Source organism: Myotis davidii, unplaced genomic scaffold (genome assembly GCF_000327345.1).
Source record: "Myotis davidii unplaced genomic scaffold, ASM32734v1 scaffold1011, whole genome shotgun sequence".
Classification (NCBI taxonomy): domain Eukaryota; kingdom Metazoa; phylum Chordata; class Mammalia; order Chiroptera; family Vespertilionidae; genus Myotis; species Myotis davidii.
The window spans coordinates 270,465-285,741 of NW_006282880.1; the positions used below are offsets into that span (position 1 = coordinate 270,465).

The 15,277-nt window shown below is 37.9% G+C and overlaps 1 protein-coding gene across 3 annotated transcripts in view; it reads right to left on the reverse strand.

Annotated features, from left to right (window-relative positions):
- REV1 (REV1, DNA directed polymerase) overlaps nucleotides 1-4,497 on the reverse strand; it is an 81,097-nt gene extending 76,600 nt beyond the window's left edge. For all 3 annotated transcript variants that reach the window (XM_015561850.1, XM_006753313.2, XM_015561858.1), the window contains exons 1-2: nucleotides 4,406-4,497; nucleotides 2,887-3,013 (exon numbers count right to left, since the gene is read on the reverse strand). In XM_015561850.1, the coding sequence (XP_015417336.1) occupies nucleotides 2,887-3,013; nucleotides 4,406-4,459 (181 nt within the window). In that variant the 5' untranslated portion in view covers nucleotides 4,460-4,497. The remainder of the gene's footprint in view (nucleotides 1-2,886; nucleotides 3,014-4,405) is intronic.
- Nucleotides 4,498-15,277: the final 10,780 nt, after the last annotated feature.

Below are 15,277 nucleotides of genomic sequence, written 5' to 3' on the forward strand. Positions count from 1 at the left end.
TGCCACCCCACCTCCCCAATCGGCCCTGCTCTGAGCCCGACCAGGGGCTGCACCTAAGGATTGGGCCTGCCCTCTGCCACCTGGGAGCAGGCCTAAGCCAGCATGTCGTTATCTCCCGAGGGGTCCCAGACTGCGAGAGGGCACAGGCCGGGCTGATGGAACCGCCCCCGCCCCCCATCTCCAGCCCAAGTGCACAAATTTTTGTGCACCGGGCCTCTAGTGTAACAATAACAAGAGTAAAAATTAATATTATCTCTACCCTAAAGAAAAAGGGATAGTGATAATAATGGGTCCAAAATAAATAGGTTCGAAGAGAAAATGTCTTATGGTCACACAAAAATCAGTGACAAAAGTGGTTAGAATTCCAGACTTTCAACATGGTAGTGATTACTACAATACTTATTTTTCCCTCTCAATCTCTTTTTCTTCCTCTAACATGAATAAGATGCCATTGCAAATTGAGGACTCCCATAACTGGCTAATGTAACAAGCATTGTTTATTTCTTTTTGTTAACATTTTGAATCTTTTATAATAGATCTCAGGAAGGCCTGTGGAGCTTCAATGTTCCAGAATACCCAAGTAGAAAAGTTGCATGTGAATTTTTCCAAAGCTGCACCAGCAAATCATTTTAAGAATTTATTGCCAAGGAAGCCTGATAAAATTCAATCAGACAAATGTATCAGTTAATTAAAACATAACTGTAAAATTCAACAAATATTTCCTGAGAGGTTACACCCAGTCACTGTAGAGGTACCAAAAATACAGAAGTAATGAAAATGTATCTCCTGTTCTTGTCTATAGTAAGATCTTAAAAATGCTAAGGTGCAGACAAATACAAGGTGCCACATAGGAGCATGAGAAGTAAGCCATGCCAGTAAGAAGACAATCAGACAACCAAAGGGAAGTTATATATAAAGAGTCTTAAAGATAAGCAGGTACCAGCCAGTTGAGAAGTGGAGAGGAAAAAGTATAAGAGGTTGACACAAATACTTGCAGCCATTCATGTCAAAATACACTTAAATTAACAGGAAAGAAATCCTAAAAAGAATGAAGAGAAACTTTAGCAGGAACATCTGACAGCCAGTAGACAAGTGTTACTGTCCTTGCTGATGAGAGAAAGCTAACATCTAAGTTGGCTGTGTGGAAATCCAGAAGAGGTTGCTTAGTGCCAGTGAAACCAAGAGAAATGCATGAAATGGGGGTACAAGGCACCTCTCAAAGTAGACCTGTGGGCAGGTGGTAAAACAAGGAGTTCACAGTAGAAATTCTGTGTAACAGAGTGATTAGAATTCCACATCTCCTCCCACGTCCCCCTAGACTCACAAGGAAGACTATCCAGTCCCTTCTAGGTACCAGACTCAATGACAATAGACATAGCAGGGGGGGAGAAGTGATGTAGGAAATGGAAAAAATAATAGGAAGATTAAATAAAACTCTACTTTCTCAGAGTTATGGCACATTGCTTCCCCCTTGGCTACCAAAATGCTGACAGTTGGATTTATACACTTCTCTAAGCAAGAGTCTGGGAAATTTTACATATATACCACCCTCCTCCTCCACCAGCCCCCAAATCTATAGGTAATTACAGTGGGAGAATTACCAGTGAAGTGACCTTACAAGATCCTCCTATATTGAAGTCCACAGTTTACAAGTACCACACGCATGTGATGAGCTTCCAATTAGCTGTTTACTCAAGACCACTACTGTTTTTAATTTTAAACCTCATACGACTTTTTAAAAAATATGTTTTTATTGACTTTAGAGCAGCGGTTCTCAACCTGTGGGTTTCGACCCCTTTGGTGGTCGAATGACCCTTTCACAGGGGTTGCCTAAGACCATCCTGCATATCAGATATTTACATTACGATTCATAACAGTAGCAACATTACAGTTATGAAGTAGCAACGAAAATAATTTTATGGTTGGGTCACAGCATGAGGAACTGTTTTAAAGGGCCAGAAGATTGAGAACCACTGCTTTAGAGAGAGAGGAAGGGAGAGATAGAAACATCGATGATTGGCTGCCTCCTGTACGCTCCTCACTAGGGATGGAGCGCAGGCATGTGCCTTGACCAGTAATCCAACCAGAGAACACTTGGTGCATTGGACGAAACTCAACCTAACTGAGGCCACACCAGCCGGGCTCATTTGACTTTTTAAAAACTAAGTACTTTAGCCCTAGCTGGTTGGGCTCAGTGGATAGAGCGTCAGCCTGGGGTTTGATTCCTGCCAAGGGCACATGCAGGAGGCAACCAATCAATGATTCCCTCTCACCATTGATGTTTCTATCTCTCTCTTCCTCTCCCTTCCTCTCTGAAATCAATAAAGATATATTAAAACATACATACACACACAAAACCTTAAGTACTTTAATAAAAATTAAAATAAAAGACAATGGCAGCCCCAGCCAGTACTGTTCAGTGGTTGAGCACTGACCCATGAACCAGGAGGTCATGGTTCCATTCCCAGTCAGGGCACATGTCCAGGTTGTAGGCTTGATCCCAGTGGGGACTGTGCAAGAGGCAGCTGATTGATGATTCTCCCTCATCATTGATATTTCTATCTCTCTCTCTCTCTCTCTCTGAAATAAAAACATATTAATTTTTTAAAAAGAGACAATGGCAGGTATAGGTGGAATAACAGTAAAAGTGATGGAGTACCTAACCAAAGGATTTTATTTTTATCATTTTTATATACAAGACTAGAGGCCCATGCACGAAAATTCGTGCAAGAGTAGGCTTTCTTTCCCCTGGCTGCAGGCACCGGCTTCCTCTGGTCTAATTAGCATATTACCCTTTTATTATTATAGATAATTTTTAAAAAGTCATTCTCAATCCTAATAATAATGCATGCCAAAAGAGTACCTAAAAAGTAAAAAGTACTCAACCTGTATATCCATTAACATAGATGGCAACTCCACTAAAAATTGTAGATGAAGTTCCATCCTTCTGCATTTCAGCATCTGATCGAAACTGTTCCTCCAATTTCTGGACCTTGGCAGCCATATATCCACCCTAGAATTAAAGAAAAGGTAAACACTAATCACAAAAGTTATACTTTTACCCCCTTACCCCTTTTCTTAAAGAAACTTCTATTTAAAAAGACTTTATTCTGTGCCAATGACCAAAGTATAATGATGACAAAGGTGTAATGCTAAACATGAACCAGAGGCAAGGCAAAAAAACAGGCAGGTCAAAAGAGACTTTTCCCTCTTTTGACTCAATTTTTAATAATTCTTTAACATTTTTATAATAAGTTATTTCAAAATATCAAACAAAAGAATATATAAAATGTCAGAAATAATAAATTTAATGCCACAAAATATTGTTCTTATCTATAAAATCAAGCAAAAGTTACATCAAAGTTTAAATCAATTAAAATCTAACATGTGGTCAATAAGTGTATATTTTAAATGGGCTTGCACTATCTTCTGTATATAGAAAGCTTAAAAAAACTTCATGTAAAATGAAGCAGCTTGAAAAAACAGTATAGTCCTCTATACATGTAGATAAGAATACAACAAAGAATTCGGTGGCTAAATTCTGGATTTAATCAATCTATGACAAATTTTCATTAGATAACAGGAACCTAAAAAAAGAATATAAAAACATTATCATTTTTCCTACAGACATTTACAAATCTAAAAAGCATGCCTGAATTTAGCTACATTTCCCCCAAATATTTAAATAATTAAGCTTAATTGATTTAAATTATCAATTAAGTTTTTACTGATTTATCTAGATCAATTAAGAGTATCAATTAGGTCTTTAAAAGAAAGCAGTAGGTATGCAGAAGTGGTACACATTTTTTTCAAAATGGAAATGACTTCATTGTTTTTGGTTATTCAAATATTGAATGCTCACTGCCAATTTTTTAAATATAAAGAAGAAACTTTAAATTAGCTATGATCCCATTCATTGTTAACATTTTAGGATATTATTTTCAAAGTTTATATCTATGCCTCAGAGCATAGCAGCTTTACAAAAACAGAATCATATATATCAATATTCCTTTATAACACAACACCCTTTTAAGTCAAGACCATCTGCCAGTTTAAGAAATGTAAAGCTAAATAATGGCTGCAGTGTTCCACTGTATAAAAATAATTTATTTAACCAATTCCCTATTCTTGGATAGCTAAGTTTTCCTGTTTCGCAGTATTATTAGCAATGATGCAATAAAATTATCCCACAATAAATTGTGTGCACTATAATATTTATTTTCTCAGGATAAAATTCCTGCAAGTTTAGGGGTTCAAGTTGAGCTTTCTACACATTGTGAAAACTCAGAGTTGATATCTAAAGTGATTTATAATTTAGAAAATGGCTTAAATCACATTATAAGCTATAAAAAGAATGAAAAATACCTAGACAATTCAATATAATTTTTATTCTTTTAAAACACACCCATTTTCCCCAGCCATCATTTTCAGCTCGCCTCCTCCATCCACCTCGTCTCATGGTGGAGTTTCTGTATTAGGGAGAAAAAATAAAATCAATCTTATAACATAATATACTAATTGATATTTTACTTCAGTATCAAGAAAAATAAAAAATTAAAATACAAATGTTTAATTCATAAAAGTTGAAAGTATAATACCAAGTGAAGAAACTTTTCCCAAATTTTCACAAGTGACATTTGTTCCTAAAAACACCCTCCTACAGGTGAGTATCAGGTTTTAATTACAAGTACTTTAAATTTAAACAGGAAAACCTTTTAGATATTCCTGAGCAACAATCCCAACATCTACTTATGTAAAACATCAACAAATCTGACTAACATGGTCGTGATTACTTGTTAAGGATTAATCAGTGTTAACAGAACCTAAGAAAACACATTCCTTTATGAAATGACCTATAGTATGGCTCTTAAACTCTGTCTTTGCTATTGTATACTGGGCACTTAAGAGTGCACTCACAGTGTAATTCATCTATCACGCAAAAAGCCCTTTTAAAAAATCAAGTAAAATAACACATCTACTAAAGCAGTGATCTTCAAGTGTGCCACACACAAAAGAAATTTTTTTAATCATCACCGGAGGACATGCTTAGAGAGGAAGGAAGAAAGGGAGGGAGGGGGATAGAGACAGACAGAGACAGAGACAGAGAAAGAGAAGCACTGATAAGAGAAAGAAACCTCAATGGGTTGCCTTCCACACAAGCCCTGACCAGGAACAAACTGGCAACCTTTCAGTGCACAGGACAACGCTTCAGTTATTACTTCTCTCAAGATGAGGCCAACCAACTGAGCCACTTCAGTCAGGCCACAAGAATTTTTAAAACATGCAATACCTGACTATTTAGTCAGGGGCACTCACCTCTTTTCCCTTAGATTAAAAAACGACAACGGCCAACACAATAGCTGTCTGGTGTGAATGAATCAAAGTTATACCTATTTTTATAGTTACACTGGCAAAATATGTATTGTTTGGTATGCCATAGAATTTTGGTAATTAGTTTGTGTGTGCCATGAGATGAAAAGGTTGAAAAGTGCTGATCTAGGGATTTGACGCAGAAAGATTACACTGATAAACTAGAACATCTGGCATTTTCCTTAAACAAACACTTGACCATCTGTACTATAAAATTACCAAAATGACCAAAGGATAGCTTAGTGGCTAGCAAGGTATAAAATGACTCCTAAGCCTGGCTGTTGTGGCTCAGTGGTTGAGCATTAACCCATGCACCAAGAGGTCACTGATTCAATTCCCAGTCAGGGCACATGCCTGGGTTGCAGGCTGGATCCCCAGAAGAGGGCATGTAGGAGGCAGTCAATTGATGTTTCTCCCTTATCGATGTTTCTCTCTTATCGATGTTTCTATCTCTCTCTCTCTCCCTCTTCCTTCCTCACCCTCTAAAATTCAATAAAAAACATTTTTAAAATATTTTAAAAAAATAAAATGACTTCTACATCAAAACATAAGGTTAACCCTAAATGGCTATATATTGAGACATGACTGCATTATCCTTCATAAAATTAACATGATTTCCATTTAGGCATTTTTTTTCCTCTAGTAACTATATGTAGGTTAATATCAAATGGTTCCCCTATGTTACTGGAGAAGCCTTATAGATTATCCAAGTCAAATCAGTTTTGATATGGTTTTTAAGGTTTTGTTACTGAGCAACATCTTAGAACATGACAGCATATATTTTCTTTCAAATATTTCTATTCTTGGTATATTGTGGGATGTAGTTTCTCCTTTCTGACATTTATGTTAATTATAAATTTTTACTGTCTACCTTTGAAGGGTGCCTAAAAGATGTGTGGAGATATGCTCAAAGAGTTAAGTCCAACAGAGCAACAAAGTGCAAAGTGATTAACCCTGATCAGGGGCTGCTGGTGCTGAGGGAGAAGAGTTTTGTTTTTTCAAGTTTGATAAAGGCAGGGGCATGGCTACCCAAGGTTCATCGTGAGTCTCAGAACTGTCATATTTGCTTTGCTGAATACTTGTTTTCACGAGGCTTACTTTGTCCAGTCCCTCAAGATTTTTCCCCTTATCTTAAAGGAGTCTTGGGAAATTTGTTAACACACAGTCCTTGACTTCATATAACCTGAATCCATATATCTGCTCTGACAAGTAAAGAGAGTTTGGGAGTTCTGGCTATTAGATTAAGAATGCATACCTACAAAAAGTAAATGCAACAATCTGATAAATGAGGCAAATTTTAAAAATACAATATAGTTTTAGTTTAATTCATTTGCCCAATCATTTATGAGCCTCTTATTTAAGAGGTATTGTGTATCCACTAAGAAAGGCCAATATGAAAATCCTTACTGATGGGTTAATGAGGATAGACAAGTATGAAACAAAGCTGTAATAAAAAAACAAAAACAACAAACACATTTTAAAGGTTCTTTAGCCATTCCAGAGTAATATAACTATCCCAGACAAATGTTTAAAGCTTCGAAAAGTAAAAGAAATGAGAATAAAGGAATTACAATTGTAATTTCATCATTTCCACTAATTTGACCCATGTACAGCAAACTCCTAGTGGTCCAGGATTCAAAGAATAAGAAAGACCCCCCAAAAGTGAAAAGGAAACAAGAAACATATTTTATTTTATACATTCAAATTCAACTTGAGAAAATTCCATAAAAAATAGTAAACTAAACAATATGGACTAAACTTCCTAAAAAAATTTAAAAAATTGCCTCAAGGCATACAAGGTCCAGCAAATAATGAATTACTAGGCCAAGATTTAGAAGATGACCGAGAGGACACCTGCCATCTCATGTTACCTTTCCCCACACACACTGGGACAGCTTTTCTCGCTGAGGGCATTTGGCAACTCTAGAAGAGTGGCTGAGAAGATGGACAATGTTTTTGAAAACAAAAATCACAGTATTAAGCGAACAGAAGTTGCAGTTCAAAGGTCTTCCAAGGATATAAATCTGCACACTTGGGATGAAGACCCTAAGAATAAGAGTAAGCTGAAAGTAGGCAGACCATACTTCGCAGAACATGTATCCTGCCACAGATTATTTGTCTCTGAAAGCAAATTAAGGTGATTTTGGATTGTTAGTGCCGGAGTATCTGGTGAAGCAAATGTAAATCCTCAGTGGAGAACATCCTAAACTCCACATACTTACACAATCTTGCAAATAGAATGTCTGGCACACAAACAGAAGTAACAAGGCACACAAGATCACATGAGTGAGAACCAACAGAAACAACAAAATAAACAGATCCACAGACACTTCAGATACTGAATTTAACAAAGACAAGTATCAGAATATGGGTAAAAAACTGGGAAGTATACAAAGTAGTAATTAAATGCTAACTCTAGAATTGAAACATACCAGAAGTAGATGGGCAAATTAATAAATGAAAGCAAATAAGGAACAGTTGAAAATAAGTAACAAGAAAAGATCCAGATAAAGGAGTAACAGACACAAAATGACAGAAACCATGGGAGGGAAAAAGATAAAGGATATTTAAGAAGGTCTAACTTAAGTAAATTTGGGAGGGAAAAAAATTAAGAAAAACAAGTTATATTTGAAGAAATTATGGCTAAATCATTCTAAAACTGATTAAAGATATCAAGCCACAAATACGAGAAATCCAGGGGAAAAAAACAGAAATCTATATTTAGATAGATATATAATAGAAGTATGGAAAACTAAAGACAAAAAATATATACATTGAAAGCTGACATGAGTAGGGAGAACAGAGTGATTCCATTCAAAATACTCAAAAGAACAAATTAAACAGACAGCTATCTTTCCAATAGAAACTAAAATAGAGTTAGAAGACAACAGTTCTGGGTAGAAAAAATCATTAACTTAGAATTCTATACCCAGAAAAAAATCAGTTAAGAATAGAATAAAGGCATTTCAAGCAAATAAAACAGAAGCTAATGGCACTAGCAAACTTGCACTGAAGGAAACCCAAAAGGATATCCCTCAGGTGAAAGGTAAATTCTCTTACAAAAAAAGAAATGGCAAACAATAAATATCTGGATAAATCAATGTTAAACAATGACTGGACAAAAATACAATACTGGCAATCAGTTGTTTGTAGCATTAATATATAGCTTAAGTGAATCCAAAGATTATGAAAAAGAGGAACTGTTTCTAGTCAAGGGTCTGTCACTAACTGGTTTCACTGATCTCTGGGAAATCTTAATTTCTTGGGTCACAATTAATATCACTCGGGTCTCTTACTATAAGAGGTTAGAACAGTTGACTACTGGAGTTCTGTTAACTTAAAAAACAGGTAAACTAAGGAAAGCTCAAATTACCATAAACTGAGTTTATTTGGAAACTAGTGGCCTGGTGCACGAAATTCATGCACATTAAAAGGGAACTAATTAGAGGAAATATTTTAATATTGCTATTTGCCCTTTCTCTATAATACAAATGTCAGAGATGAAAGAAAAATAGTAAAATATAGATGACAACCTCCCTCCTGTCAGAGTTTGCGGCGTGCCGCAGGACCCAGAGTCAAGTCCCCGCCCAACCGTGTGCGCCTCGAAATTGCACGGGACCCATACGCAGGGGATGCAGCCTCAGGCCCCCCAGCTCACTCTCAGGTCCCCTGGCCCAGCACCAGGGCGGGGGGCCGCAGCCTCAGGTCCCCCAGCCTGGCGCCAGGTCGGGGGCAGGGCCTCAGGTCCTCCAGCCCCGGTGCAAAGGCACGACGAACATTTGCATATTAGCTCCTTATTATATAGGATAGCAGAAGAATTAATTGCATGCTGTAGCAAGGTACAGGAGAGCCTATTGAGGGGTGAAGGGAGCTGTATTTATTGGCAAGGAGTGCAAAAAGGGGGAACTTCAGCTAAAGCCTACGCAACAAGTTCACTGGCTGGAGGATGGGGAGGGCATTCTGGCAGATATTCATTGGTTTTGGTCTTCTGTAAATCAGGCATTTACAGGAAATCAGTCTCTTGGTTCTGAAGTTCACACATGCATGAGATTCTCCATTTCAAATCCTCCTGTTCCATTTTAGATTGAAATCCTTTCACAGTTCTCTTTGGTGCACTACACAAGACACACTGAAAAACTATTTTCAGAAACTAAATATAAAAAAATAAAATAACTATATCCATATTTGTTAGCAATGTATTTCAAGGATTTTATTATTTAACAATGTTGCTCTACATTTGTTTACTTATTATACAGATCACTTTTACTTATTCCAGAAGGTGACAGATAAAGCAACTTGTTCTATCAAATTCATTTAAATAATCTATGTTTAGGCTAAGATGGCCCATGACAATAAATTAGGTGTAAAAACATAACTAAATCTGGCCTTTACTGAACACTAGGAGTGGCAACTTATCAGCCCTGTCACTGCTGGATGACATCAACTGTATAACTTTCTTTTATCAGACAGTCAATGCTAAGCAGTTCAGTACATAGCTGTAGATTACATTTCATATCACAGCTAATTATGTCATCTAAGAAATAACTTAGAGACCACGTACAGGAGAACCCACACTAGACTACTAACGGCATAATACTTTGTGAAAGCATGATAATATAGTAGGCACTACTGAGACAAATGAAAAATAGGCACTCTGTATGAGTTCTAAAAAGAAATGAGCACCAGTCAAGGAAATACTAGCTCTACAAATAAACTTAAAAGAAAGATTTTAGGCAGGCATAATGGGGGGAAAAAACAGCAAACCCTGGAGCATCAAGTGAACTACATGACCCAGATCCATAATCCTGGTCAAGAGCAGTGACAGACCACGCTGGCAAACAGCAAAGCTATCTGACAACCTGAACTGCATGGCCACATAAAAGGGAGACTCCGGTGACAGGATGTAAACAGTAAGTAGACTTATCACACTTCTGTTGATATGTACATGGCATCAAAGACTGTTTATATTTCCCTCATTTAGGTCAGACCCACACTCATCTGCTTTCTGATACTCAAGATACCACAGAATGAAAGTATGAAAAATATGCTAAACATGTAAAACTGCCTTGCCCGGCTAGCATGGCTCAGAGGTTGAGCGTCAACCTATGAACCAGGAGGTCATGGTTCAATTCCTGGTCAGGGCACATGCTTAGTTTTCAGGCACAATCCCCACTATGGGGCATGCAGGAGGCAGCCGATCAATGATTCTCTCTTATCATTGATGTTTCTATCTCTCCCTCTCCCTTTCTCTCTGAAACCAATAAAAGATAAAAATAAAAAATTGCTTTTAATCTTGTATATGATAGGAAGTCAATAAATTCTTGTTGAATAAAGAAAATAAATTTATATATAAAGTATGGTAGTAATAGCTATATGTCACAAGTATAGCGTACCTCAATATATCAATATTCAAAACTCCACCTTGCATATTTAATCTTACCTACTCTTTATTTCTCTTATTTTAAAACAGCTTTCCAAAAATTCACAATAGAATCCTGTGCTGTTTAATAGTCAGTAATATGATAGACACTCCTTCCTCAAAAGTACCACAAACAAGATTAGCAAATGACACACACTTTTGGTGCTAACCAGAACCACAAAACAGGTAGAATTAAATATAAATCATTTAAAGCAGTGGTCGCCAACTGGTGGTCCGTGAGGTCCAAAAGCTTGGCGACCGCTGATTTAAAGGGTTCTAAAGACTACGGTGCTTCCTTGGAAGCATGAAATCAGGAAGTAGCTAACATAAAACCCTGATCTTGGAAACTGGTATGCCATGAGTAAGGCTAATGTTTCTGCTAACCAGTAAGAATCTTTGAAAAAGGGGCTTTGTTAGTGCCCTGATGCCATATCCAGGGGAAAAGTTCCCCACTCTAGATGACTCATTTGCTTCTTCAAATAGTGCTCTCCCTAGCATGGAGGAGGGCAAGAAGTCAGGCTATCACAGCTTGGGAGAAACAATCCACAGAAATAAAACTGTTCTCATCCTCTCAGTTATCCACAACCTTCTGAACTACTAGTATGTGTCCTCTTGACTAACCCCACTCACTAAGAGAATGTCTTTCATGGACAAGCCATCCAATTCCCAAGGCAGGCTTGTTAAGTAAAAAGTGCCTACTAGTTTTCAGATGAAATTCCTACAGACTGGGTTCCAACCTACTAGGTGTACCAGTTAATAATGTGGATTTTTTCAATAGGTGGAGTTACACATATGTTGATATATATGCGATTTGACATGTATGCTATTTTGTTGTATTGACAACAAGCTTCAAAACTTCGTATGTCAAGTTTTCTGAAGGTGTTAACATCATAGATATTTTTACACTTAAAAATGTCGAATTTCGTGCCAAAAAAAGAGCATTTGAGGGAAGTTTTAATTCATTACTTTATTTTAAAGAAAAGTACTGCTAAATACTTCGGGAAGCTTATGATGAACATGCTCCATCTCAAGATACTTGTGAATGCTGGTTTAAACACTTTAAAAGTGATTATTTCAATGTGAACGACAGAGAATGCCCAGGTCAACCAAAAAAGTTTGAAGACCAACAATTATAAGCATTATTGAATGAAGATGTGTGTCAAACTCAAAAACAACTTGCAAAAAGATTAAACACTGCTCAGCAAACAATTTCTGATTGTTTACAAGCAATAGGAAAGATTTTAAAGGAAGGAAAATGGGTGCCACATCAACTGAATGAAAGACAAATGGAAACCGAAAAGTCATCAGTAAAATGTTGCTTCAATGGCACAAAAGAAATTCTTTTCTGCATCAGATTGTGACTGGCAATGAAAAGTAGATTTATTTTGAGAATCCCAAATGCACAAAATCATGAGGTGATCCAGGTCAACCATCAACATTGACTGCAAGGCCAAATCGTTTCGGAAAGAAGACAATGCTCTGCGTTGGTGGGATCAGGAAGGTGTGGTGTAGTCTCAGCTTCTAAAACCAGGTGAAACTGTTACTACTGATCGCTACCGACAACAAATAATCAATTTGAACCACGCTCTGAGAGCATGGGAAGAGAGAGAAAGAGAGATTGAGACAGACAGAAACCAATCGATGTGAGAGAGACACATCAATTGGTTGCCTAATTGACTTCAAAGCCTAATATGCAACGTGTCCTCTCGGGAGTTCGACTTAGAGACCAGGAGGTTGATCGCTCACTATGCCGTGTCTTCTGGCACATTCTGGTCGTACATGGGTTGCAGTCAATGTTGAAACGACCAGAATGTGCCAGAAGACACAGCAAAGTAATTTTGCTTCATGATGATGCACCATCACACACTTCAAAACCAGTTAAAGCAGTGGTTCTCAACCTTCTGGCTCTTTAAAACAGTTCCTCATGTTGTGACCCCCAACCATAAAATTATTTTCGTTGCTAGTTCATAACTGTAATTTTGCTAATGTTATGAATTGTAATGTAAATATCTGATATGCAGGATGGTCTTAGGCGACCCCTGTGAAAGGGTCGTTCGACCCCCCCCAAGGGGTCATGACCCACAGGTTGAGAACCACTGCTTTAGACAATAAATTAAAAAATAAATATAAAAGGCTAGTCAAGCCCTGGCCAGATGCTCATTGGTTAGAGCATCAGCCAGTGGACCGAAGGGTCATGGGTTTGATTCCTGATCAAGGGCGCATACCTCCGTTACAAACTCGATGCCCCAGCCCGTCAGGGTGCAACCAATTGATGTGTCTCTCTCACATCGATTGGTTTCTGTCTGTCTCAATCTCTCTTTCTCTCTCTTCCCATGCTCTCCTACCTCCCCTTCTACTCTCCAAAAACACCAATGGAAAAAATGTCCTCAAGTGAGGATAGATCTTCTATATATACACACGTATAAAAGCCTAATATGCAACGTGTCCTCTCGGGAGTTCGACTTAGAGACCAGGAGGTTGATCGCTCACTATGACATGCAATGACCACCGGGGGCAGCGAGGAACAAGGGAAGGCCCGGGCCAACAGCCCCAAGGCTCGATAGGCCCTGACCGCTGGCCAGGCCTAGGGCCCTTACCCATGTACGAAATTTCGTGCACAGGGCCTCTAGTAGATAGGTAAAAAAAAGGCTAATCAAAACCCACTAAAAAAGAACATCATTTTGACTTTTTTACTGATTGTTGGTGGATATTGATTACCTCCCCACAGAATGATGTTAATCACCAGGAGCAATCATTTTCATGCAAAAGTAGTATTTCATCCATTTTCGAAAGAATTATCAACATTATAAGTTTCCAAACAGTTTGTAACACACCAGCAAAGTTCCCACTACATATGCAGAAAATGTCCAAATACATATTCATCAGCGTTAATTTGTTGGCTACATATTTGTAACTCTATAAAGTATACTAAATATTAAATAATGAAATTGATTTTGAGGGGCTTTTATTCAGTCTCATTATTCTAGTAATATGTGCATGTAAGGGTCTATCCTTAACTTAAATAGTTGTTGGGTAGGTGCAGCTACTGCTGCTCATCTGCCAGTCCATCCACCAGCAGCGTGACTGACCTGCATGTCTACAGCATGTTGGTCACTGGGTCACTCGAAATCAAATCCCAGCAGAGTGAGGTAACCCGCACCCTGGATGGGAAGTGCATCCAGTACCAGCTAATAGACATCTCCCAGGACAACACCCTGAGGATGAGATGGGAGCCTTGGCAGGCAACCCACTGTCAGTGGGAATGCAAAATGGTGTAGCTACTATGGAAATCAGTATGACAATTCCTTAAAAAAATATAGAATTACCATATGACCCAGAAATTCCACTTCTGGGTATAGACCCAAAATAATTGAAAATAGGGTCTAGAAATGGTATCTGTACACCCATGTTAATAACAGCATTATTCACAACAGCCAAAAGGTAGAAGCATCCAAAGTGTCCAGTGACTGATGAATGGATAAGCAAAATGTGGTATATACATGACAATGGTGTATTTTCAGGCTTAAAAAGGAAGAAAATTCGGATACATCCTACAAGGATGAACCTTGAGGACATTATGCTAGATGAAAATAAGCCAGCCATAAAAAGATAAATATTGTGTGATTTTACCTATATGAGTTATCTAGAATAGTCAAATTCATAAAGACAGAAAGTAGAATGGTGGTTGCCAGGGGCTTGGAAAGGGGGAAATAGGGAGATGTTTAATGGGTTAAAGTTTCAGTTTTGCAAGATGAAAAAGCTCTGGAGGTTGGTTGCACAAGATGAATATACTTAACATTACTGAGCTATATGCTTAAAAATGGTTAAAATGGTATATTTTATGTTTATATGTATTTTACTACAATCAAAATTTAAAAAATAAAACATTTTTAAAAAGAAGCAAAGATGATAAAATAAAAAAAAAGACTTTGGACACTGGAAACACTCCACAGGCATCTGGGTTCACAGAGACCAACTAGCAAGCTACAGGGAAGGGGTGACTGGGAGTTCAGATGGTAGTACAAAGCTGGCAAAGAGACTACTTCCCTAAGAAATCTGTATAGCAGATTTTTTAAAATCTTTTAGAGGAGGGCAGTGGGAACAGGTTTGCAGAATTGAGTTACCAGGACCAACTACTGTCCTTATAAGTAACTAAGTAAATGAAGTACTGGCAAATACTCACTAACAAGGTCTGTCAATACCTGCTCAAATGTGCTCTTATTTGGTCTTATGTAAAAAAGGCTTTACCACCAGATAAACAGCTTTTTATATAACACTAGAGGCCCAGTGCATAAAAATTTGTGCACTGGGCGGTCCCTAGCAGTTGCCAGCTGCCAGCCAGGTACTCCCTCCCTTCCCCCGGCCGCCTGCAGGGGCCTCCCTCCCTTCCCCTGGCCAGCCCCACCCCCTGGTTGCACTCCTGGACAACCTCCGTTCAAGGGGACAATTTGCACACTACACTTTTATTATATAGGATAATTTCATGTT